The 25,672-nt window shown below is 38.8% G+C and overlaps 1 protein-coding gene across 1 annotated transcript; it reads right to left on the reverse strand.

The window, feature by feature from the left end:
- On the reverse strand, positions 1-23,998 carry LOC122705990 (solute carrier family 22 member 9-like). The gene is made up of 7 exons (XM_043921221.1): positions 23,630-23,998; positions 21,410-21,830; positions 20,462-20,533; positions 11,386-11,490; positions 10,006-10,129; positions 2,169-2,244; positions 1-149 (listed from the first exon to the last, which is right to left on the reverse strand). Exons 1-7 carry the CDS (start codon positions 23,676-23,678, stop codon positions 1-3), a joined length of 996 nt encoding a protein of 331 aa, XP_043777156.1. The 5' UTR covers positions 23,679-23,998.
- Positions 23,999-25,672: the final 1,674 nt, after the last annotated feature.

Consider the following 25,672-nt stretch of genomic DNA (forward strand, 5'->3'; position numbering starts at 1 on the left):
CTACTTTGTATACTGGCAGAGCACCCACAAACTCATATACCTGAGCAGAGTGGGGACGAGTTCAACAAAATGGACAGAAAGACTGGTAGCAGAAGCAGCAACACGACTGATTCCCACACTTGCCAAAGTCACAAGCAGGATCTGTATTTCTGGAAACAGGAAGACCACGGAGATTAAGAAATCTGGGCTGAATAATCAGCATCCACCAAATTCCATGAGGACAAGAGACACCCTATATGTTATTCATATGTTTGAAACACATAGAAAATTGTACAGTGTCATGGAGCATGGTGGGTGCTAAGTTGCTTAAATTATGCCTGACTCTTTGCAGACCCTATGGACCATAGCCCGCCAGGCTCCTCTGTCCATGGGATTCTCTAGGCAAGAATACTGGAGTGGGTTGCCATGCCTCCTCTAGAGGATCTTCTTGACCCAGAGGTCGAACTTGCATCTCTTATGTTTCCTGCATTGGCAGGTGGGTTCTTTACTACTAGTGCCACCTGGGAACCAGGGAAGCCCTAGAGATCATGGAGGGACTGATAAATTGAGAAATGTAGAATTACTAATGTAGGTGGTAAAAAGTATATAAAATTATCTGGATTAATTGCAGGAAATCTCTTTGCATATCAGAGATTTGCCAGAGAAGGAGAAGAAAAAGTGTGTCTGGCAGAAATTTGCTTTTACTTATTCTGTCTGTCTGTGAGTGCTAAGTAGCTTCAGTCATGTCTGACCCTTTGTGACCCTATGGACTGTAGCCCTCCAGGCTTCTCTATCCAAGGGATTCTCCAGGCAAGAATACTGGAGTGGGTTGCCATTATTTGCAATATCCTTATTGTAGAAGGTAGAACTGTCATGCAGACAATTACTGAGTCTAAGGCTCAGCTCCAACCTTAAGAAACTTAAAGTGCAGAATTTAAAGTGACCAGTCATCCTGGTTTTCCTTGGAATTAGAAGGTTTTAGCAATGTGGAGTTTTCACTGATAAAGTTAGGAAAGTCCCAGGTGAACTTAAATGACTCACTGAACCTAGTGCAGGTACAGCATTGCCATGGGTGAGTAGGGCACTAGAGAGCAATAGAAGGATAAGGCTGGTCTGTTAGTGTACAGGCTGAGGAGAAGCCAGGTTTCCATGAATGTTACACACATGGAAGCAAGAATGGAAACTTCTATACAGGAAAAATGTCAGAATTTGGAAACCCCTGAAAAAGTTTCAGAGGAAGTTTTACAGTATACAAAATAATATAATTATAGTTTTTTTAATATAGGAGAGAATTCAATGGTAAGGGAATAAGCTTCCATCATTAATGAGGAGCAGAGTACACCCATCTCTAATGCTGTGAAGCACATTCCTACATTGGGAGATGGTGAAGCATAGTGCCCACTAAGGTTCTCATAATCATTGCATGTCATCATTCTGTTAATGTACAAAGTAATCTAACATGGAATGGACAAAGATTTTAAACTGCTTAAATACTATTCCTACTATTCACTGCTTCATTTCTTGAAAAGGGGGGACTTTCTTTCATTTCCTGGAAGACCTCTATAATATGCACTAGCTCTAGTCATGGTGACTTAACCCCACAGTTTCATGTGGATATATTAGAGATGGAGAAGTAGACCAGTCCTCAAAGCTGGTAATTAAGAGCCCAAACAGAGGGAATGACCCTACTGTGTCCTCACCTGGGGCATAATTGCAAAGCCGCACCCCTCTATGTTATTAGAAGTGTGAACAGACAAAAGGCAAGTGAATAAGAACTGTCCTAGAGGAAGTGTGAGGATGAAACAGTACCAGTTTACAGATATTTTAGGATGTGATGAAGATAAATATATGTCTCAGCTTCCCCTTACTGACCTTTGGCTCTACCCCCAACAAATTACTAGCAGAATTTCTCATCAGTTTGGCTTGTGGGAATACTTAGCCCTTAATTAGGACCTCTCTTTACTACTGGCTTCAGATAAGTGTGACCAGTATAACCTCTGAAGGATGAGAAAAAGACACTTTCTTTCCCCAAAATCCAGTCTTCTCTCACGTTGGGGCACAAAGGTGTTGGGCAAAATGGTAAGTCCCATCAGGAATACGAACAGAATCTGGGTTGGTCAATGGCCCATATGATTCAGTGGTAAAAATGCAAGTCTTCAGGCTGAGAGAGTGGAAGTTCCAAAGATTACCTGCAACAGGAAAATATTGCTCCCGAAGAGCTGTGGATTCATAAAGATGCCAAACGAGGGTATTGTGCTTCCTAATCTGTAGTGAACAGAAGAGGAAAGACACAAACGATAAGATTTAGAGTTCAGCTTTAGAGCTGCAGTCTATGATTGTATTTACCCAAGCAGTCAATGGTCGAGGCTAAAGGATTAAGACCCAGCCTGTATAATATGTCATTTTAAGGTCATAATTATAAAGCTACTATAAATAATTATATGACAATAGTGAAAACGATACTCCTGTGATTCTTTTGTCTGGGTCACTTAGAATAGAGTTGGCAGTGAAATGAAAGCATAACTTGATCAAGTCACCATACTGGATGGTGTATAGAAGTTGGATATAGAAGGGTAAAACTTAGAAATTAGAGAAGGATTTCTTTCTTGAGAGTTGTCAGTATGCTTTGAGTCCTCCCTTTCCTTCACCAACCTCAGTACTGTAAACAATTTCCTTTTTCTCAACTAGTGGTTGAAGCTGCAAAGATACTACTGTGTCGCCTTGACCTGGGAGCACAGTGTCTGGTACCTAACACAATTCTAGGGAATTTAAGTTCATGTCTGATTTCTTAGGGCCAAGAGAAATGTAAGAATTCAGGCAAACATGCATCAACTATACAATATGAAAGGGAATCAAAAGTTCCCACTGGGGATCTACAATTTACCCAGGAAAGATCTAAGGGAAAGGAATCCACTTTAAAGATCTGCTACACCCAGAGAGGTATACTTAGACATTTCAACAGAAGAAACACCACAGATCACAGCAATCCCAAGAATGTAAGTCCTTTCTTGACCATTATCTCTACTTTTCCCCCCTATTCAGATTGTCTAGAGTAGGGAAATCTTAAGCTGATTGTCTAGATTAAGAAACCTATGTCTATAGCCCAGTGGGTAGATAAAAGATTGAAAAAGCACAATGCAGTTAAATGCAGAAGTTGTCTGGAAGAGGTAAACTGTATAATTCAGTAGTTAATTTTTTAAGCTTGGCATTGGCTCTATATTGTCCTGTGTGGGATTTTTTTAAAAAAATAACACTTCAACAATTCAGAATTAAATATAAAAATTTCCCCCTGATCTCAAAGTAAGTACTTATATCCCAAAAGATAATGTACATGATTTTCTACAGAAGCCCTATTGCTAACACCCCACATTGGAAACAAAAGTCCACCAACATTGAAGTCCATAAAGAAATTGTAGTGTATTCATGTAACGGACTCTAAAGCACTAGGGAAGAGAACAACCTGCTGTTACATGCAATAGAATGGGTGAATATTCATGAATAAGCATGAGGAAAGAGGGCCTGTCACAGACCCCTTTATCAATTTACACTATTTGACGGTCAAGATCAACAAATACTCATCTATAGTGAAGGAGATCAAAATAGTTATTAATTTTTGTTTTCACAGGAGAGGGAAGTGAGGAGAGAAGAGTCAGGCAGTGGTGGTGGTTATTGTTGTATGGGATAACTTGAGGGGAACCCCTGTGGAAATATGATCTTTCTATCTTGATCTGCAGGTTGGTTACAGTTTTACCATTTAGAAATATTCACTGATTTGTACATACTCATGATCTCATCCCCCTTCATGGATCACAGCCTTGTCATGGTGAAGGAACTTATGTAACTCAATGAAGCTTGAGCCATGCCATGCAGGGCCACCCACGATTGATGGGTCATATTGAAGAGTTTTGACAATGCATGGTCCACTGGAGGAGGAAATAGCAAACCACTCCAGTATTCTTGCCATGAGAATATCATGAACAGTATGAAAAGGTAAAAAGGTTTGACACCGGAGAGCCCCACTGGTTGGAAGGTGTCCAATATGCTAACAGGGAAGAGTAAATGAAGGGCAATTACTCATAGCTCCAGAAAGAATGAAGCAGCTGGGTGAAAGTGGAAACAACACTCAGTTGTTGATGTGAAAGTAAAGTCTGATGCTGAGAAGAACAATATTGCACAGGAGCCTGGAATGTTAGGTCAAAGAATCTAGGTAAATTGGATATGGTCAAGCAGATGGCAAGAGTGAAGATCAACATTTTAGTAATCAGTGAACTAAAATGGATGGGAATGGGTGAATTTAATTCAGATGATCATTATATTTACTACAGTGTGCAAGAATTCCTTAGAAGAAATGGAGTAGCCTTCAGAGTCAACAAGAGTCTGAAAAGCATACTTTGGTGCAATCTCAAAAATGATAGAATGATCTTGGTTCACTTCAAGGCAAATCATCCAACATTATACTAATCCAAGTCTATGCCCTAACCTCCTATACCAAAGAAGCTGAAGTTGACTGGTTCTATGAAGACCTACAACATCTTCTAGAGCTGACACCTAAAAGATGTCCTTTTCATCATAGAGGATTTGAATGCAAAAGTAGGAAGTAAAGAGACACCAGGAATAACAGGCAAGCTTGGCCTTGGAGTACAAAACAAAGCAGGGCAAAGGCTAACAGAGTTTTGTCAATGAAACATGCTAGTCCTACCAAATACCATTTTCCAACAACCCAAGATATGATTCTACACACAGACATACCAGATGGTCAATACCAAAATCATATTGATTATGTTCTCTGCAGCTGAAGATGGAGAAGCTCTATAAAGTCAGCAAAAATAAGACCTAGAGCTGACTGTGGCTCAGATCATCAGCTCCTTATTGCAAAAGTCAGACTTAAATCAAAGAAAGTAGGGGAAATCAGTAGGCATTTCAGGTATGACCTGAACCAAATCTCTTATGATTATGCAATGGAGGTAACAAATAGGTTCAATGGATTAGGTCTGATAGACAGAGTGCCTGAAGAACTATGAACAGAAGTTCATAACATTGTACAGGAGGGAGTGAATAAAAACCATTCCAAAGGAAAAAAAAATGCAAGAAGACAAATGTTTGTCTGAGGAGGCCTTACAAATGGCTGAGAAAAGAAAAGTAAAAAGCAAGGAAGAACAGAAAAGATATACCCAACTTAATGCAGAGTTACAGAGAATATCAAGGAGAGATAAAGACTTCTTAAGTGAAAAATGCAAAGAAATAAAGGAAAATAATAGAGATCTCTTTAAGAAAACTCAAGGGAGCATTTCATGCAAGGATAGGCATGATAAAGGACAGAAACAGTAAGGACCTGAAAAAAGCAGAAGAGATTAAGAAAAAATTGCAAGAATACACAGAGGAACCATACAAAAAAGGTCTTAATGACCCAGATAACCGCAATGGTGTGGTCGCTTATTTAGAACCAAACATTCTCGAGTGTGAGGTCAAGTGGGCCTTAGGAAGCACCACTATAAACAAATCTAGTGGAGGTGATAGAATTCCAGCAAAACTATTTCAAATCCTAAAAGATGATGCTATTAAAGTGCTGCACTCAATATGTCAGCAAATTTGGAAAACTCAGCAGTGACCACTGGACTGGAAAAGATCAGTTTTCATTCCAACCCCAATGTAAAGCAATATCAAAAATGTTCAAATTACCACATAATTGTGCTCATTTCACACGCTAGTGAGGTTATGTTAAAAATCCTTCAAGCTAGGCTTTAGCAGCATGTCAACCAAGAACTTCCAGATGTACCAGCTGGGTTTCAAAGAGGCAGAGATCAATTGCCAACATTTGGTTGATTATGGAGGAAGCAAGGAAGTTCCAGAAAATCATCTACCTCTGCTTCATTGATTACGCTAAAGCCTTTGACTGTGGGGATCACAACAAACTGTGGAAAGTTCTTACAGAGATGAGAGTACCAGAGCACTTTACCTGTCTCTTAAGAAACCTGTACACAGGTCAAGAAGCAACAGTTAGAACTGGACATGGAACAATGGATTGGTACCAAACTGGGAAAGGAGTATGACAAGGTTGTATGTTTTCACCCTGCTTATTTAACTTATATGCAGAGTACATTATGTGAATTGCAGTGCTGGATGAATCACAAACTGGAATCAAGGTTGCCTGAAGAAATACCAACAACCTCAGATATACAGATGATACCATTCTAATGGCAGAAAATGAGGAGGAACTAAAGAGAGTCTTGACGAGGGTAAAGAGGAGAGTGAAAAAGCTGGCTTGAAACTCAACATGAAAAAAACTAAGATTATAGCATCTGGTCCCATCACTTCATAGCATTTGCCATGAAAGAGAAAAATGGAAGCAGTGACAGATTTTCTTTTCTTGGGCTCCAAAATCACTGAGGATGGTGAAACAAAAGATGCTTGCTCCCTGGAAGGAAAGCTATGACAAACCTAGACAGCATATTAAAAAGCAGAGACATCATTTTGCCAACATTAGGTTTGTATGATCAAAGCTATGGTTTTTCCAGTGATGATATACAGATGTGACAGTTGGAACATAAAGAAAGCTGAACATCGAAAAATTGATGCTTTTGAATTGTGGTGCTGGAGAAAACTCTTGAGAGTCCTTTGGACTGCAAGGAGATCAAACAAGACAGTTCTAAAGGAAATCAACCCTGAATATACACTGGAAGGACTGTTTTGAAGCTCCAATACTTTGGCCACCTGATGTGGAGAGTCGACTCATTGGAAAAGACCCTAAGGCTGGGAAAGACTGAAAGTAAAAGGAGAGGGGGATGACAGAGGATAAGATGGTTAGATAGCATCACTGACTCAATGGACATGAATTTTAGCAAACTCCAAGAGTTAGTGGAGGACAGAAGAGCCTGGAGTGCTGCAGTCCATGGGGTCATAAAGAGTTGGACACAATTTAGCAACTGAACAACAACAATTTGATCTCTTCATATTACAGTTTGCAAAGTTTTCTCCTATTTTGGTCAATACTGAAATCAGATTGATTATATTCTTTGCAGCCAAAGATGGAGAAGCTCTAAACAGTCAGCAAAAACAAGACTGGGAGCTGACTGTGGCTCAGATAATGAACTCCTTATTGCCAAATTCAGACTTAAATTGAAGAAAATAGGGAAAACCACTAGAACATTCAGGTATGACCTACATCAAATCCCTTATGATTATACAGTGGAAATGACAAATAGATTCCAGGGATTAGATATGATAGAGTGCCTGAAGAACTGTGAACAGAGGTTCATGACATTGTACAGGAGGCAGTGATCCAGACCATCCCCAAGAAAAAGAAATGTAAAAAGGCAAAATGGTTGAGGAGGCCTTACAAATAGCTGAAAAAAGAAGAGAGGTGAAAGGCAAAGGAGAAAAGCAAAGATATACCCCTTTGAATGCAGAGTTCCAAAGAACAGCAATGAGAGATAAGAAAGCCTTCCTCAGTTATCAGTGCAAAGAAATAGAGGCAACAATAGAATGGGAAAGACTAGAGATCTCTTCAAGAGAATTAGAGATGCCAAGGGAATATTTCATGTAAAGATGGGCACAATAAAGGACAGAAATGGTATGGACCTAACAGAAGCAGAAGATATTAAGAAGAGGTGGCAAGAATACACAGAAGAACTATGCAAAAAAGATCTTCATGGCTCAGATATCCATGATGATGTGATCACTCACTTTGAGCCAGACATTCTGCAATGTGAAGTCAAGTGGGCCTTAGGAAGCATCACTACAAACAAAGCTAGTGGAGGTGATGGAATTCCAGTTGAGCTATTTCAAATCCTAAAAGATGATGCTGTTAAGTTACTGCACTCAATATGCCAGCAAATTTGGAGAACTCAGAAGTGGCCAAAGTGGAAAAGGTCAATTTTCATTCCAGTCCCAAAGAAAGGCAATGACAAAGAATGTTCAAAGTACCACACGATTGCACTCATCTCACACTAGTAAAGTAATGCTCAAAATTCTCCAAGCCAGGTTTCAATAGTACATAAACTGTAAACTTCCAAATGTTCAATCTGGATTTAGAAAAGGCAGAGGGATCAGAGATCAAACTGCCAACATCCACTGGATCATCGAAAAAGCAAGAGAGTTCCAGAAAAACATCTATTTCTGCTTTATTGACTATGCCAAAGCCTTTGATTGTGTGGACCACAACAAACTGTGGAAAATTCTGAAAGAGATGGGAATACCAGACCACCTGACCTGCCTCCTGAGAAATCTGTATGCAGGTCAGGAAGCGACGGTTAGAACTGGATATGGAACAACAGACTGGTTCCAAATCGGGAAAGGAGTACATCAAAGCTGTATATTTTTACCCTGCTTATTTAATTTATATGCAAGGTACATCGTGTGAAATGCTGGGCTGGATGAAGCACAAGCTGGTATCAAGATTACTGGGAGAAATATCAATAACCTCAGATATGCAGATGATACCACCCTTATGGCAGAAAGTGAAGAAAAACTAAAGAGCCTCTTGATGAAAGTGAAAGAGGAGAGTGAAAAAGTTGGCTTAAAACTCAACATTCAAAAAACGAAGATCATGGCCTCCAGTCCCATTGTGGCAAATAGATGGGGAAACAGTGGAAACAGTGAGAGACTTTATTTGGGGGGACTCCAAAGTCACTGCAGATGGTGACTGAAGCCATGAAGTTAAAAGACGCTTGCTGCCTGGAAGAAAATCTATGACCAATCTAGACAGAATATTAAAAAGCGGAGATATCACTTTGCCAACAAAGGTCTATCTAGTCAAAGCTGTGGTTTTTCTAGGAGTCATGTATGGATGTGATTTGGACAAAGAAAGCTGAGTGCCAAAGAATTGATGCTTTTGAACTGTGGTGTTGGAGAAGACTCTTGAGAGTCCCTTGGACTGCAAGGAGATCAAACTAGTCAATCCTAAAAGGAATCAGTCCTGAATATTCATTGTAAGGACTGATGTTGAAGCTGAAACTCCAATACTTTGGACACCTGATGCAAAGAACTGACTCATTGGAAAAGACCCTGATGCTGGGAAAGATTGAATGCAGGAGGAGAAGGGGACAACAGAGGATGAGATGTTTGGATGGCATCATTGACTTGATGGACATGATTTTGAGCAAGCTCCAGGAGCTTGGTGATCGACAGGTATGCCTGGTGTGCTACAGTCCATTGGGTTGCAAAAAGTTGGACATGACTGAGCAACTGAACTGAACTGATGTGCCAAAATCTGCACTGTGATGGATTACAGATGGAGTACATTCATCTCCAGTGAAGAGACTGACAGTGAGATGCAATCCAACTGTTCATCATATAATCAGTTCCATGTGAGTCTTATTTGGTGTGTTTGCCTCATCCTTTACCTTTAAATATGCCCTCCCCAACACATTATAATCTTTGACATAAATGGCTTCATGTCCCCACTCTTTGAATGTTGTCAGCCCACCTGACAAAGAGCAGGAGACACATCTTTTTACACAGGTTAGGTGTGCAGAACAAGTCAAAAACAGTAGTTTTAGTCTGTGCTGCCTCCAACTCCTCCTGCATGGTTGGTCACTCTCAAACCCTCCAATAACAACAAACACGTATCACTTGTCAGCATAGTGCCGGGTATTGTGAAAAGCACAGGTGCCCAACAGGATGAGAAAGATGTGCTCCTTTTTTTTTTTTTTTTTGTAGTGTAGCATATTACACATGCAATCGCCTGTGTGAATGAGATATGAAGAAAGATGCAGGGAGTTAAGGGAGACCCCAGGAAATTAGACAGGAGCAGTGATATTTTGAAAATGAGGCCATAGAGCTGGGCAGGGGTCCATGAGAGCACATAGGCTGTAGATTCAGATCAGGAAATGAGCTAAATCACCAATCCTTGTACAGTGCTCAAATCTTCTCTTCATGATATAGCCATGAAAGATAAGGGAACTGAGCTTACATTCTCAACTAACTGCCCTTTTTAGAAAAGCAGCTTGTCTATCTCAATAAGGAGAAGGCAGGTGTCAGTTTATTTCTTCCCGCCAACCCAGTGACCACTTTCCCTTTCCTGCTCATCTTCATGTTCAGGGTTGCTTCAGCACTCTTCATTCCATTTCTGTGTGCAACTTTCTTAAGTTTCATTAAGCCCTCGTCTGGTTTATTGGCGACAATCAGCCACTGAGCAGATTCAACCAACCACCTGATGAAAAAAGGGCACACAAGTGCAGTCAGCTCTCCCTTGCTTATTTGTCACCTGATTATTGGCAACAGATACTTTTTGCCTTTCATCTATATCTAGAACTTCACTTATTGGATCAGGAAAGAAATTATGTTCTTTTATACAAATACTATGAAAACAGGAGGATGACTATTGTGGGCATTGCACCTGAAAGGCATAGCACACGCAGTCTAATACAGACTTGGGAGTCAAATTTCCTCTGTGCTTAATCAGCAGATTTTCCAAGAAGCTTATGAGGCTTAAGCTTGAGAGTCTTCCACATGCATAATTCCCTTTCAAAGTTTGTCTTTGGTTCTATCAACTTTGTGCTCACATTATATATTTATAAAATATTCTTTTTTAAAAAGCCCCCCAGTTATGTAAGCTTAAATCCCAACAACATGTGCAAGTACTCCAACCATGACCTGCTCTTAGTAACCTGCTGTCAGTAGCTAAGTACACAGATGACTCACTTATTTAAATGAGTCTCAGTTTTCTCATCAATACAGTGGAGAAAGTAATGCCACCGTCCTCGTGGGCCTGCTGTGAGACTAGAATGACATAACGGCTGTATCTGGCATGGATTACGCTTTCCTCTCTCTCTAAACTCCTCTCAGTGTATTAAATCTATAGCCATTTCTTTATGATTGATGAAATCTGATTCTCCCTAGACTGGTTTTAAGTTTAATGATGAAGTTTACCATTAATAAATCTTAAAATTATCTAAGGGGGGAGGGACTGTTGAACATATGATGTAAAGCACCTAACTGAATGCCAGTTTTATTACTGGAAAAAACTATGCTTCTATTATGTCAGCGAACTATATGAATAAATTGGTTGCCTCTTGCTTTTATCCAATTTCACCTACAAAAATGAAAATAAAAACTTTGCCATAATATGATTCATTCCAAAGCCAAACATACTAAAGGTGCTTACTTTTTAAATATTTGAGTGCATTTTACATTAAGGAAAATAACACTAAAATAACTCTATGACTGCTACACAGAGTAAGATACATGAAGAAGGATGGCAGAAAATACTTAGATTTCTCTGGAAGAAAAGTCATTGTCATTCCCTGTTGTGCTTTTCAAATCTCGGTTTGCACAGAGTGAACAGATGAGATACATGGGTTTTAGCTCCAAACAATTAGATATGATCCCTGGAGTAAGACTACTCTGATTCAATATGCATTTTCATCCCAGGTACCCATAAGACTGAGTGAGAGAGAAGGCTCATATCTTGAGGAGAGAAAGAAGACAAAGAAAGGTGCAGACACCACCAGCTGCAGGGTGCGCCACTCTCGAAAGACAAAAGCCAGTCCTCCCAGCATCGTCTGTCCAATACTAAGGGTACAGGATAGCAGTGTCATTACTATGGTTTTTGACTGGGAACATATCCACTCTATAACTGGAAGAAACCCAATTGAGATACTAATGTCAGATGAAGATGAAATTTCAAGGTCAAATTCAAGACTTGGAAAATGGATTAGATCACAATTGTGGATTTACCCAGCATAGTGCTATTTGCTATGATGACCACAGCAGAACAACCTGACCAGAAGCATAGTAGGCAGTCAATGAGGAAGGTGGGACCAAAGGCTTCACAGGTCCCAGAGATGGCGAGCTGGAGCAAACAGCACCTGAGAATCAACTTTCGCCCAAACCTAAGAAACAGAGAATCAACTTAGATTATGGGAGTAATAGTAATATATGGTAAGAAACTCAGAAAGCAAAAGCATACTCTGAAACTTAGAGAGTGTTTTAACAAGCGATTCATGAACCTGAAATCTTGAAAAGACAAGAGCTAAATCAACACATTTCCCCAAAAGTAACATTCTTTGTCTATGTAATATTGCCTAGAATATAAAAACTTCATTCTCTAGTCAGCAGGAGGCAACTGACATCAAGTGATATCACATTAAAGAAACCACAGTATTGGAAATTGTAACATTACCATAAGCATCCATTTTACAAGTATGTGTATCTAGCAAAGTAGAGAGTCTCTAGAGTATCTAGAACACATGGAGCTAAAAGTATACTTGAGTCTCCAAATTACAGCTGAAAAAAGAAAATGTTAGTTGCTCAGTCATGTGTGACTCTTTGTGACCCCATGGACTGTAGACTGCTAGGCTCCTCTGTCCATGAAATTCTCCAGGCAAGAATACCGGAGTGGGTTGCCATTCCCTTCTCGAGAGGATCTCCTGGACCCAGGGATCGAATCCAGGTTTCCTGCATCGCAGGCAGATTCTTCACTGTCCGAGCCCCCAGGGAGGTCCTGCGCCACTGCAAACTATCATGGAACAATGCATTAAAGTTGTTAAAGCTTTATGTAAAATCACTCTGTTGAATCTGGATTTGCAGTTCTCAAGCAACGTGCTGCCCTAGAACAACATGAGCTCCATAACCCATTCAGGGGAAAGATTAGTGTAAGATGGCGAATCAAGGGGAAAAGAAGGTGAGAGACAAACGAGGAAAAGGGAATTTGGTTTTCCTTGGGCATCAGGAAAAGGGTGCCTTAGTGTATATGACTTGGACTACATAGGATGTGCTAATATATACACCCAGTAATAAAAACTAAAGTACAAATTTTGGGATTTGGAATTCCTCTGCAAGGTTTGAAATAGAATTCTTTAAAAATTCAAATAGTCCACCAAAAAAACTGGAAAATGTAAAAACATAGGGACAAAAATAACACCAAATAATCATTTTAGTAATCATTATTATCATCAAGATTGAAGGCAGGAGAAGGGGACAACAGAGGATGAGATAGTTGGATGGCATCACTGACTCAGTGGATGTGAGTTTGAGCAAACTCTGGGAGATAGCAAAGGACAGGGAAGCCTGGTGTGCTGCAGTCCATGCGGTTGCAGAGTTGCAGAGTTGACTCTGCAGAGTTGACTCTGCAACCGCATGGACTGAACAATTGAACAACAACAACAACATAATCATCAAAAAAATTTTGTAGAAAAAATTAAAGTGATAAACTGAAACGAATCATAACAACAATCACACCAAACAAATAGCTAATGACTTAAACCATCTATCACAAGAGGAAGATTATCAAAGGGTTAAAAAAAAGACCTAATTTTAGGTACAGTAGTACTTAATATATTGTGGGTTGAAAGTAAATTGACAGTAAAAAAAAATTGAGTTCAAATAGTAATTATAAGATGCCTGGTGTCTTTACATTATCATCAAATAAAACAAATTTCAAAACAAAATACATTTACAGAAATAATAATGCTGAAAAGGTCAAATGTATATGAACTCAACAAAAGCTTGAAATACATGAAATAAAACTGACAGAATTAGATGCAGCATTCATATTCTGTAATCATTAGTTTATAACTCTTCATTCACCTTATTCTTCTGATACCTTAAATCTACTTTCTGCCTCCACTAATTTGCCTAGTCTTAACTAGTTCTTGTGAATTCTGTTTCACAGTGATAGGAAGAGCTGACATCGAAGAATCAAAAAGTGGTGTCACTGTGAACGCTTGGCCGCCACAAACCAGTTATCCCTGTGGTAACTTTTCGGACACCTCCTGCTTAAAACCGCAAAGGTCAGAAAGATCGTTCTTTTGTAAGTGAATGCATATCTTTGTCCTTCTGTGCCTGGTTTATTTCATTCAGCATATTTTTTTTTCAAAGTTTATTTATGTTGTACTGAGTACCAGAACATCATTCTTTTTTCTGGATGAATAATCTCCTATAGTGTATATTCACCATATTTGTTTACCCATTAATCTGCTGATGCATATTTGGATTGCCACCTTCAGGTATTATAAATAATGCTGTAATGAATACTGATATTCAGCTGTCAAACTCTCTGTTTTTAATTTTTTAGAGTATAAACCTAGGAGTGGAATTGCTAGTTCATGTGAAAATTCCATTTAGACTTTTGACAATCTGCCATCTTGTTGTTGTTCAGTCACTAAGTTGTGTCCGACTCTGCGCACCAGGCTTCCCTGTCCTTCACTATCTCCTGAAGTTTGCTCAAATTCATGTCTACTGAGGCTTCATCATGTTATATTTCCACTGTCAATGAATGAGGGTTTGTTTCAATTTCTCCACTTGCTCACCAACACTATTTCTGCTTTTTTAAAATTATAGCCATCCTAGTAGGTGTGATATGGTTTGCTGTATAGTTTTGACTTGCATTTCTTTAATAAGTGATGATGTTGGTATCTTTTCTTGTGCTTATCAACCGCTTGTATATCTTCTTCATAGAAATATATTCAAGTCCTTTGCTAATTTTTAAATTGGTTTATCATTTTGTTATTGAATGGTTCATATATTCTGGATATTAAATACTTATCAGCTGTATTATTTGAAAATATTTTCACCCAATTGTAGGTTATCTTTTATTCTCTTGATAATAACTTTTGATGCACAAGGTTTTTAATTTTGATGAAGTCTGATTTAACTATTTTTCTTTTGTTTGTGATTTGCATGTCTAAGAATCCATTACCAAATACAAGGTCATGAAGATTCACTTCTATGCTTCCTTTAAGAGTTTTAAGGTTTTAACTCTTACATATAGGTTATTAATTCAGTCAACTTTTGCATATAGAGTAAGAGAAGAGTAAACTTTTAAAAAATATTCTGTATGGGCATTTAGGGGCTTACTAGGTGGCACCCCACTCCAGTATTCTTGCCTGAAAAATCCCATGGATGGAAGAGCCTGGTCGGCTGCAGTCCATGGGATCGCTAAGAGCTGGACACGACTAAGCAACTTCACTTTCACTTTTCACTTTCATGCATTGGAGAAGGAAATGGCAACCCACTCCAGTGTTCCTGCCTGGAGAATCCCAGGGACGGGAGAGCCTTGGTGGGCTGCCGTCTGTGGGGTCGCACAGAGTCGGACACGACTGAGGTGACTTAGCAGCAGCAGCAGCAGGTGGCACTAGTGGTGAAAAAACCATTCATGCCTATGCAGGAGATGTTAAGAAATGCAGGTTCAATTCCTAGGTTGGAAAGATCCTCTGGAGAAGGGCACAGCAACCCACTCCAGCGTTCTTGCCTCGAGAATCCAATGAACATAGGACCCTGGAGGGCTACAGTCCATAGGGTCTCAAAGAGTGGGACATGACTGAAGTGAATTTGCAGGCATGAACATGGATATTTAGTGGTTCAACACCATTTCCTGAAGGCATTTTTCTTTTCCACTCTGAGTTATCTTGGCACACTTGACAAAAGTCAGTTGGCTTTAAACGTACAATTTTATTTCTGGACTCAGTTCCTTTATGTTGGTTTGTACCTCTATCCTTATGCCAGTACCATAATGTTTGGTTATGGCAGTTTTGTAGTAGTTTTGAAACCAAAAAGTGTGAGTCCTCTGAATTTGACCTTCTTTTTTTTTTTTTTCATTTATTTTTATTAGTTGGAGGCTAATTACTTTACAATATTGTAGTGGTTTTTGTCAAGAGAACAGCATCAAAACATGTATATTATCTAGGGTGAAATAGATCACCAGCCCAGGCTGGATGCATGAGACAAGTGCTCGGGCCTGGTGCACTGGGAAGAACCAGAGGGATCAGGTGGAGAGGGATGTGGGAGGGGGGATCGGGATGGGGAATACACGTAAATCCATGGCTGATTCATGTCAATGAATTTGTCCTTTTTTTAACATTGTTTGGCTCTTTGGAGCTCCAAATTCATACGAATTTAAAGTTCAGCTTTTCCATTTCTACAGAGAACAATGTTGGAATTTTGATAGGGATTTCATTGAAACTGTTCATTGTATTAAGTAGATTGACTTGTTGCCAACATTAAGTCTTCCAACATCATTAACACAGGATTCCTTTCCATTTATTTAGGGCTTTTCTATTTCCTTCAGCAAGGTTTTATAGTTTACAGTATACAAATTTTTTACCTCTTAGATTAATTTTATTGATAGGTAGTTTATTCTTTTAGAAGATATTGTAAGTGTAATAACTTTCTCAATTTCCTTTTCTGCTTGTTCATTGTGGTTATATAATTGTGTGTTTTTCTTGTACCCTACAACTTTGTTGAATTCATTCATGAACTGTAATAGCTCTCTTGTGCATTCTTTGGAATTTTAAATTTGTATAATCATGTCATCTACAAATATAGGTAGACTAAAGTTTTTCTTTTCAATTTGGATAAATTTTATTTCTCTTTCTTATCTAATTACTCTAATTAGATTCTTCAGTACAATGTTGATTAGCAGTAGTGAAAGCAGACATCCTTGACTTGCTCCTGAAGTTAGTGTGAAAGTTTTCCTTTCACCATTGAGTATAATGTTAGTTGTAATTTTTTTCTTAAATATCCTTTAACCTGTTGGGTTCCCTTTTATTCTTAGTAGTCTTATTTTTATCATGAAAGAGTGTTAGGTTTGATAAAATGCTGAATGTTATCAATTGAAATTACACTTTCTTTATTCTATTAAAGTGCTACATTACACTGATTGATTTTCTTATGATGAACTACCTTTGCATTCCTGGGATAAATCTTATTTGTTCATGGTATATACTTCTTTAAATATGCAGTTGGATTCAGTCTGCTAGCATTTTGTTGCAGATTTTGCATTCATAAGGGATGTTGCTCTGTTGTTTGCTTGTGATGTCATTATCTCGCTTTGATATCAGAGCAGCACTGGTCCCATAGAGTGAGTTAGGGAGCTTTCCTCCTCTTCTGTTTCATGGAAAATTTCAAGAAGAATTGGTGTTCATGTTGGGTTGGTCAAAGGTCATTCATTTTTCCCCCCATAAGATGGCTCTAGTAGTGTTCAGTTGTCTTTAAGTTCATTCAAAATAATTTTGTTACCTTGTTTTGACAGCTGCCATATCAGTGCATTTAAAAAACTTATCAAAGTTGGTGAATTTTTGTGTAGCCATTTTAATATTGAAGATGAAAGAGAAAAAGCAACATTTTAAGCATTGTTGCTTGTTATTGTCCCCAGTTACATCCAACTCTTTGTGACCCCATGGTCTGTAGCCTGTCAGGCTCCTCTGTCCATGGAATTCTCCAGGCAAGAATACTGGAGTGGGTCACCACTTCCTACTCCAGGGGATCTTCCCAACCCAAGGATTGAAGCCATGTTTCTTGTGTCTTCTGCATTGGCAGGTGGATACTTTATCACTGAGCCACCAGGGAAGCCAACTTATTAACAATTAAAAGCAAATGGGTTTAATTTTCCAATCAAAAGAGAGAGTCACTAAATGGATTTTTTAGAAAAGGACTGAACTATATTCTCCTTACAAGAGGCTCACTTCAGCTTTAAAGACATACATAGGCTCAAAGTGATGGGACAAGAAAGGATACTCTATGCAGAGTACAATTAAATGAGAATATTTTTGTCTGATACTTACATCAGACAAAATAGACTCCAACCAAAAATGGTAAGAAGACACAAAAAGTTGCATTACATAATGACAAAGGAACCATTTATCAAGATGATATATCAGTAATAAATAATTATGCAGCTAACACCAGAGCACCTCAATATATTAAGCAAATACTAACTAAGATCATGGCATCTGGTCCCATCACTTCATGGGAAATAGATGGGGAAACAGTGGAAACAGTGTCAGACTTTATTTCTGGGGGCTCCAAAATCACTGCAGATGGTGACTGCAGCCATGAAATTAGAAGACGCTTACTCCTTGGAAGGAAAGTTATGACCAACCTAGATAGCATATTAAAAAGCAGAGACATTATCTAGGGTGAAACAGATCACCAGCCCAGGCTGGATGCATGAGACAAGTACTCGGGCCTGGTGCACTGGGAAGACCCAGAGGAATTGGGTGGAGAGGGAGGTGGGAGGCGGGATCGGGATGGGGAATACATGTAAATCCATGGCTGACTCATGTCAATGTATGACAAAAACCACTACAATATTGTAAAGTAATTAGCCTCCAACTAATAAAAATAAATGAAAAAAAAATAAAAATAAACAGGGATAAATCTCACACATACACACAAAAAATAAAATAAAAAGCAGAGACATTTCTTTGCTAGCAAAGGTCCATCTAGTCAAGGCTATGGTTTTTCCAGTGGTCATGTATGGATGTGAGAGTTGGACTGTGAAGAAAGCTGAGTGCTGAAGAATCGATGCTTTTGAACTGTGGTGTTGGAGAAGACTTTGAGAGTCCCTTGAACTGCAAGGAGATCCAACTGGTCCATCCTAAAGGAGATCGGTCCTGGGTGTTCATTGGAAGGACTGATGTTGAAGCTGAAACTCCAATACTTTGGCCACCTCATGTGAAGAGTTGACTCATTGGAAAAGACCCTGATGCTGGGAGGGATTGGGAGCAGGAGAAGAAGGGAACAACAGAATGAGATGGCTGGATGGCATCACCGACTCAATGGACATGCATTTGGGTAAACTCCAGGAGTTGGTGATGGACAGGGAGGCCTGGTGTGCTGCAATTCATGGGGTCGCAAAGAGTCAGACATGACTGAGCGACTGAACTGAACTGAACTGAACATATGTGAAAGGAGAAATAGACAATGGTACAATCATATTGGTGGACCTCATTACTTTGTTTTCAACAATGTTTAGCCAGATTAAGAAAGTGAGAGAGAAGACTCAAAAAAAATTAAAAATTAAAGAGGAGACACAGGGTTATAAGGTACTGCTCAAATATTTCTGTGTTTTAATAAAATAAATAAAACCTTTAATAAAAAAGGTTAACCTAGAAGAAATGGATAAGTTCCTAGACACATACAATCTACCAAGACTGAATCACAAAGAAATGGAAAAATCTGAACAGACCAATGACTAAGGAGATTAAATCAGTAATAAAAACCACTCCTTCTCACACACAAAAAGAAAAACAATGCAAAACCTGGACAAGGGTTTTCACAGGTGAATTCTGCCAAACATTTAAAGATGAATTAAACCAGTTCTTCTCAAACACTTCCAAAAAATTTGAAGAGGAGGAAACACTCTCAAACTGATTTTAGAAATCCACCACTCTTCTGATTCCAAAGTCAGATAAGGACACTCCAAGAAAACTGCAGACCGACATCTCTGCTGAATACAGATGCAAAACATTCTCAACAAAATATTAGTAAACCAAACTCAATAGCACACTAAAAGGATCATAAAACATGATCAGGTGGAATTCACCCCTAGGATGTAAGGATCACTCAAGATATGCAAATCAATAAATGTGAAAAACCACATAATGGAGTGAAAGGTAAATTAGTATGATCATCTCAAGAGATGCAGAAAAAATCCAACATTCTTTAGCAACAAAAATAATTAGTTGGGTACAGAAGAAATGTACTTCAACATAATAAAGGCCATACACGACAAATTCTCAGCTAATATCATACTCAACGCTGACAGGTTGAAAGATTTTCCTGTAAGCTTAGGAAAAAACAAGGGTGCCCACTCACACAGGTCACATTTAACATAATATTGTAAGTTGTAATCAGAGAAAGCACGCAATAAAAAGGCATAGAAGTTGGAAAGGAAGAATTAAGTTCTGTTTGTAGATGTTATCATCCTATACACAGAAAATTCTAAAGACTCAACCGAAAATTTGTTAGAACTAGTCTACAAATTCAGTGAAGTCACAGGATACAAAATCAACATACAGAAATCAATTGCATTTCTATACACCAACAATGAAATATGTGAAAAAAGTATTAAAGAGAACAATTCCATTCACAGCAGCATCAAAAAGCACTTTATTGTGAATAGTCATAAAGGCTTTGGTCAGAATACTGGTCAACTCTTTTATGAATTACATTTGGTGTAATTACATACAAAATTCACAATTTTCAGGTGAAAGATAAAATGACATTATGCTTATGGATGGTAAGGGATACTTTAAGTCTCTCATTTCTCCTGTGAAAGACTTGAGTGTCTGTCTGCCACTGTTGTCTCTTACTTCAGGATGGACACTGCTGGCCCAGGATAACCCAAACTTCTCACACAAATTGTGACTCCTGAGGTCTATAGATTAATTACCTTATACTAAGGTAATATATGGTTGCAAGAATACTTAATACAAGGCTTTTAAAAGCAAGATAAATATCCAGGTTACAACTGCAATTATTTTGCAATTCCAGTATTACCTCACTATGCACCAAGTTTTATAGAAATGCCTACCAGTTATGGTGGGGCGACCAAGACATGATGACCAATGTGGGAACCCATAAGCAATTAGCTCACTGAGTCCAGTAGGGACTTAACACAGAAATCATGGCAAAGGCCAGCACTGCTGTTCTCTCTATCTGTGTTTTTGAAGAAGTTGGACCTCTGTCTTGAAGCACCTTCCTTTCTGTTCCCATAGATAACTCTTCCTCATATTTCTGGATGAAGTATTATGATACTTACCCTCTAAATACTGTTCTGGAATATCCCCCAGATCTTGTGGAGATGATATTTCTGTGTCCAGTGCACAGAGCTCTGTGGCAACAAAATGTCATTCATCACAATGAGTTGAATTCTGCATTTCCATCTGTAGCTCCCTGGAAACCAAGGCAACTCACCCCAGAGGAAGGGCAGCAGGGATGTGGAGACACTCACCTGTCTGAGAGATGGCCATAGATGATGCCCCCCCCCCCCAGCATTCCAGCCATGACTAGGGACTGAACCACTGATTTCTGTGACTGATGATCTCATACAAAGTCCCACTGGAAAAGAAGAAAACCAGCACAAAGGAGTTTCACAGCATCTCATAATCCCTCAATGTGCCCTTCATGAACACATTCTGTTTTTTTTTTTAACTATGTTTATTCGTCTATATCATTCAAGTCTCAGTTTAAGCATGGCTTTTCTAGAATTTATCAACCAAGTCTTCTAGGTTATAACAGGATCAGTCTTTATATTCACTTAGCACTACATACCCCAGCGGTCCTCAATCTTTGCCACACATTGGAAACACAGTTTTTTAAAAAATATTGAAGTCTAGATTTCACATCTAGAGTGAAATATACTCCAGTCTGTTTCTCTGACAAGTACCCAGGGTATTGAAATATGTTCTTATTAAAAATAGTATTTCCAATTTGCAACTAGATTGAGAACAAGTGACCTAGAATAATTTTTCACAAGTTGTATCAAGTAATTACTTGTCTAGTCACCAGTCTTTATACTAAAGGTAAAGCTTTGTGATATTAGAATTCATATCCAGTTTGTTGATTTCACTGTCCTCAATTATAAGTGCTTGGCTTTTAAAAAGGTAAGCAATCATTATTGCTGAAAGAATGAGAGACAGGTGGTTACACTAAGCACTTGAACAGTATTTATGCTATGTTATTCTAAACACCCAGACCACGTACTCACAATTGTAAATGAGGCTTTACCTCAGTCATGATGGTGGAGGAGAAGAAGCTGTGATCATACACCCAGCCATCCACACAGGGCTCTATGTTCACGTCACTCACGTTGGGAAAGAGCCCACTGAGGTGAAGGAGCTGCCACTGTGGGTGGAGGAAACGATGACATTTCTCTGGCTTCAAGTAAGAATCCAAGGGGATGGAAAGTCTCAGGAGGACATCAAGGCTGAGGGTCCCAGTGTCATTATCAGAGACAGTGTCATTATTGAGGATGTGGACCCAGCAGCGATGCCCTGGAACAGCTGCAGTGAAGTTCTCCAGCAGTATATGGCATGCTATCATCATGAGAGAAGGCAAGGCTAAAAGCATCTGAAGCATCTGGAATTGCCCCAGGCCACCAATTTCATCCTGGAGCTTCTCAAAGGCCACTGTGAAAAGGTGATATTCAAGAGAAGATACAATGACTTTACAGAGACAAGTTCAGAGGCACAAAAAGTTTCCTTACATTAATTCAAACTATGTGACCTCTCACCAGTTTCTCATTAATGAGTCTTGTCACTCTACTTACAACAGAGCAGTTTTCCCAGTCCTTTTGTAATCAGGATATAATACTCTTCTTTTTTTAAAGTAAAGTTATAGAGATAATTATTTACCAAAATACTTCCCATTGTTGACAATGAAATCTGTTTAAAGGTTTACTCTCTGAATGTGTTTGTCCTCAGGGGTTATGTAAAATCAGCATTGGACTTTGACAAGAACATGGTCTCTAAATAATCTAAGATAAGCCTGCTACACAGTCTTCTGTATTTCTAGAAAATGGAATTTGAGAGACACGGAATTAAATTGCTTTATGATTTTTCTGTGGAAAGAATAGGAAACAAATGCTTTTTTGTTTAATACTGAATTTTATTAAAATAATTAACAAAACACAACCCTACTAGTTTTCGTGCTTCAGTTTAAATTACACCAAAAACTCACAATAATTTTAAGTTCCTTGAAATATAGGTACAGGGGAAAGGCAGTAGTAAACTCATGTGAGTTTATTTTCTTGGATTTATTTATTGGTTTACGTAATATATTATTGGTTTACATAATATATGGACTTCCTGATGGCTCAGACAGAAAGAATCTGCCTGCAATGCAGGAGACCTGGCTCAATCCCTGGGCTGGGAATATCCCCTGGAGAAGGGAATGGCAACCAACTCCAACATTCTTGCCTAGAGAATTCCATGGACAGAGGAGCCTGGCAGGCTACAGTCCATGGGGTCACACAGTCAGACACAACTGAGCAACTAACACTTTACATAATGTATTAAATATAATTTATGTGCAATTGTTCAGAATACTGATGAACTGATCCTTTTATCACTATGAAACTGGCCTAGTTATCTCTGGTAATATTCTTTGATTTCAAGTATATATTTTCTCATTTTCATATAGTCATCCAAGTTTCTTACATTTAGAGTTTGCAAGCTATAACTTTCCAATTCTTTATATACTTCATTAAAATGTGTATTGAGATAACTATAGAGTCACATACAGCAGCAAGAAATAGTGTAATGAGAAATTGTCTGCACAGTACCCATTTTCCCCCAATAGAAATATTTGCAAAATTATAGTATATTAGTACTAATTTATTGATAGTGATACAATGTACTAACCTTATTCAGACTTCCCCAGTCAGTTTTACCTGTTCATTTGTATATGTGTGTGTGGGGGAGGTACTTGGTACCATATAGTTTATCACCTGTTTGGCTTTGTGCATCCACCACCACAGTCAAGATACTAGAGATCCATCTCCACTGATATGCCTCTTGCACATATATGTATTTATCCCTCTTGGGTATATAAATACACTCACCTTGCACCTGCTCCTGTCTTTCCCTTTGCTATCTTTGGCAACTACTAATCTGTTTTCCACTTTAAAAATCTGTCATTAAAATATTGTTATATACAAAGAAAAATATGGGGAAGTGAAGCCATCAGGATTGTGACATAGGTCATTCCTATCTGAGTCCTTCTCTATAGAAGATTAGCTAGCAACTATCCTCAGACAAGTCATTGCTGTGAAAATTCCAGAACTTAAGGACAAGGATGAAGCAATCTCTGAAGGACAAAGATAGAGAAAAATACTTAAGAAGAACAAGAGGAGTGACTACACTCTGACCACATTATTCCTCCCCCAGCCCAACACAGCACCACACCAAGAGGGCCCCCTTGAGCTTACAGTTTCTCCAGTGAGAAAAACAGGATCCAAGTGGACATTCATCTGCCATAGAATTATGAGATGCTTGCCCAGGAGGCCCACTCAGGTCTGGCCTTGTGGGAATCACTAGGGGAATTCCCGGGTTCAATCACTGGGAATCAAATTGAGATGAAGAAGTGGGCAGAGCTCACAGTAACCAGCACTCAAGTTTTGGTGGGCTGCATTTCTGCTTGCCACAGAATCCAAGTAGAGAGCCCAGCCAGTGGTTCTGTTCTTCCGCAGAATCGAGCTGGTGGCCAAAGAGCTCAGTTGGAAATTCTACCTTATTTGGATTTCCAGCCTACAAGCCATATTAGGCATGGTGCTGGCTTATGGCCCTGACTGAGCAGGGAAGCAAATGCACAAGTCTGCCTAACTTCTGAGTATAGCTTCCATTTCCACCCAATCAGGAACCCTTTCCAGACAACCCAGGCAGCCACAGTACCCATCTGTGGACAGGAAGTCAAGCCAGAAGTTCTGTTCTACTTTTAAGAATAATCTCTGAACTCACATAACCAAGCATCTTGAACCGTGGCCCTCAGAGCCCAATTATGGTACTGCCTAGCTGCACAGCCTAGAAAACAGCCTCACCTCATATCACAACCCAACCTATGACGCTGCCTGACCACTGAACATAGTCTCACCCTTATTCATGCCTCTTCCAAAAACCTCACCCAAGTGTAGAACATAGCCTGAAGCCCCACACAACAAGGAAGGTTGTACAGTGACCCTCCCTGCTGAAGCAGACCTTTAAAGTCCAGAAGAGGAGACTATTTGCTCATAGCATAGACGCCAATACAAGGAATCAAGGATCACAGAAAATCAAATAAACATTAAACCACCAAAGGAATTAAAGCTCCTGGAAGTGACCTAAAAGAAATGGAGATCTATTAACTGTTTGACAAAGAATTCAGAATAATCCTTTTTAAAAATTTCAATGAACTACAATAACATACACACAGACAGCTAAACTGAATTACAAAAACAGTGAATGAACAAAATGAAAATTTCAATATAGAAGTGAGAATAACCCCAAAATAAAAATAAACAGATATCTTAGAGCTAAAGAATATGACTGAACTAAAGAATTTAATAGAGAATTTCTATAAAAGACTAAACATTGCAGAAGAAAGATTCAGTGAACCAGGAGATGGGTCATTTGAAATTATCCAGTCAGAGGAGAAAAAAAGAAAACAAGAATGAAGAAGAGTGAAGAGAAGCCATGAGACATATGGGAAAACATAAAGAAAACAATACATGCTTGTGAAAATCTAAGAAAGGAAAGAGACATGGACAGAAAATTAATCTCAAGAAAAAAATGTCTTAAAGATTCCCAAGCATGGGAAGATAAATGAACATCAGATTCATGAGACCCAGACCCCAAATAAATTAAACCTGAAAGGCATTTACACTGAGACACATATTATTAAACTGTCAGAAGTCAAACACAAAGAAAAAAATTTGAAAGCAGCAGCAGAAAAGTGGCTTTAGCTTAAAAAAGAGTTCCCATAACATTATGATCAGATTTTAAAAAATTTTCTTTCTGCTTTTTTGGGATCACTTTATTATTTAAGGCAGGATTGATTGGATTTTCAAATATGAGTCCCCACCTTAGAGAACCAAGCCTGCCAATTTTTAGCCAGCAATGATTTTTGTCTCCTTCCCCATTAAAAAATGTCATTTCCTGAGGTTGACGAACACTGTTTGGTGACTTGTCTTCAATGGGTCACTTTTTAGATGATGAAATATCAGTTCCTTGGCCTCCTGCTGATTCCTCTTTAGTGGCAAACAAACTGTCACTGAAAGGCTGCCTGGAGCCAGGAAGCTAACAGGATTTGCCGAGGCTGATGGACATTCAACTGATTCTTTTCTGTAGGCAGACTGTGCTCTGTCATGATAGAATGCAGATTTTTAAAAATTGGTTGAAGTGTAGTTTGTTTACAATGTGGTGTTAATTTCTGTTATACAGCAGAGTGATTCGGCTGTATATATTCTTTCTCATTATGCTTTATTATATGGTAATTT

This window comes from Cervus elaphus, chromosome 2, assembly GCF_910594005.1.
Source record: "Cervus elaphus chromosome 2, mCerEla1.1, whole genome shotgun sequence".
Classification (NCBI taxonomy): Eukaryota; Metazoa; Chordata; class Mammalia; order Artiodactyla; family Cervidae; genus Cervus; species Cervus elaphus.

Bases quoted from the DNA above. Each gene is read 5' to 3' on its own strand.
- LOC122705990 (XM_043921221.1), bottom strand. From the start codon at position 23,678: ATGGCAGATGAATGTCCACTTGGATCCTGTTTTTCTCACTGGAGAAAC. The intron at 21,831-23,629 runs GTAAGCTCAAGG...ACCTTTTCACAG, and splicing joins TTTTTCTCACTGGAGAAACT to TGGCCTTTGAGAAGCTCCAG. The intron at 2,245-10,005 runs ATGAGCAGGAAA...TGTTCACTACAG, and splicing joins AAGCAACCCTGAACATGAAG to ATTAGGAAGCACAATACCCT.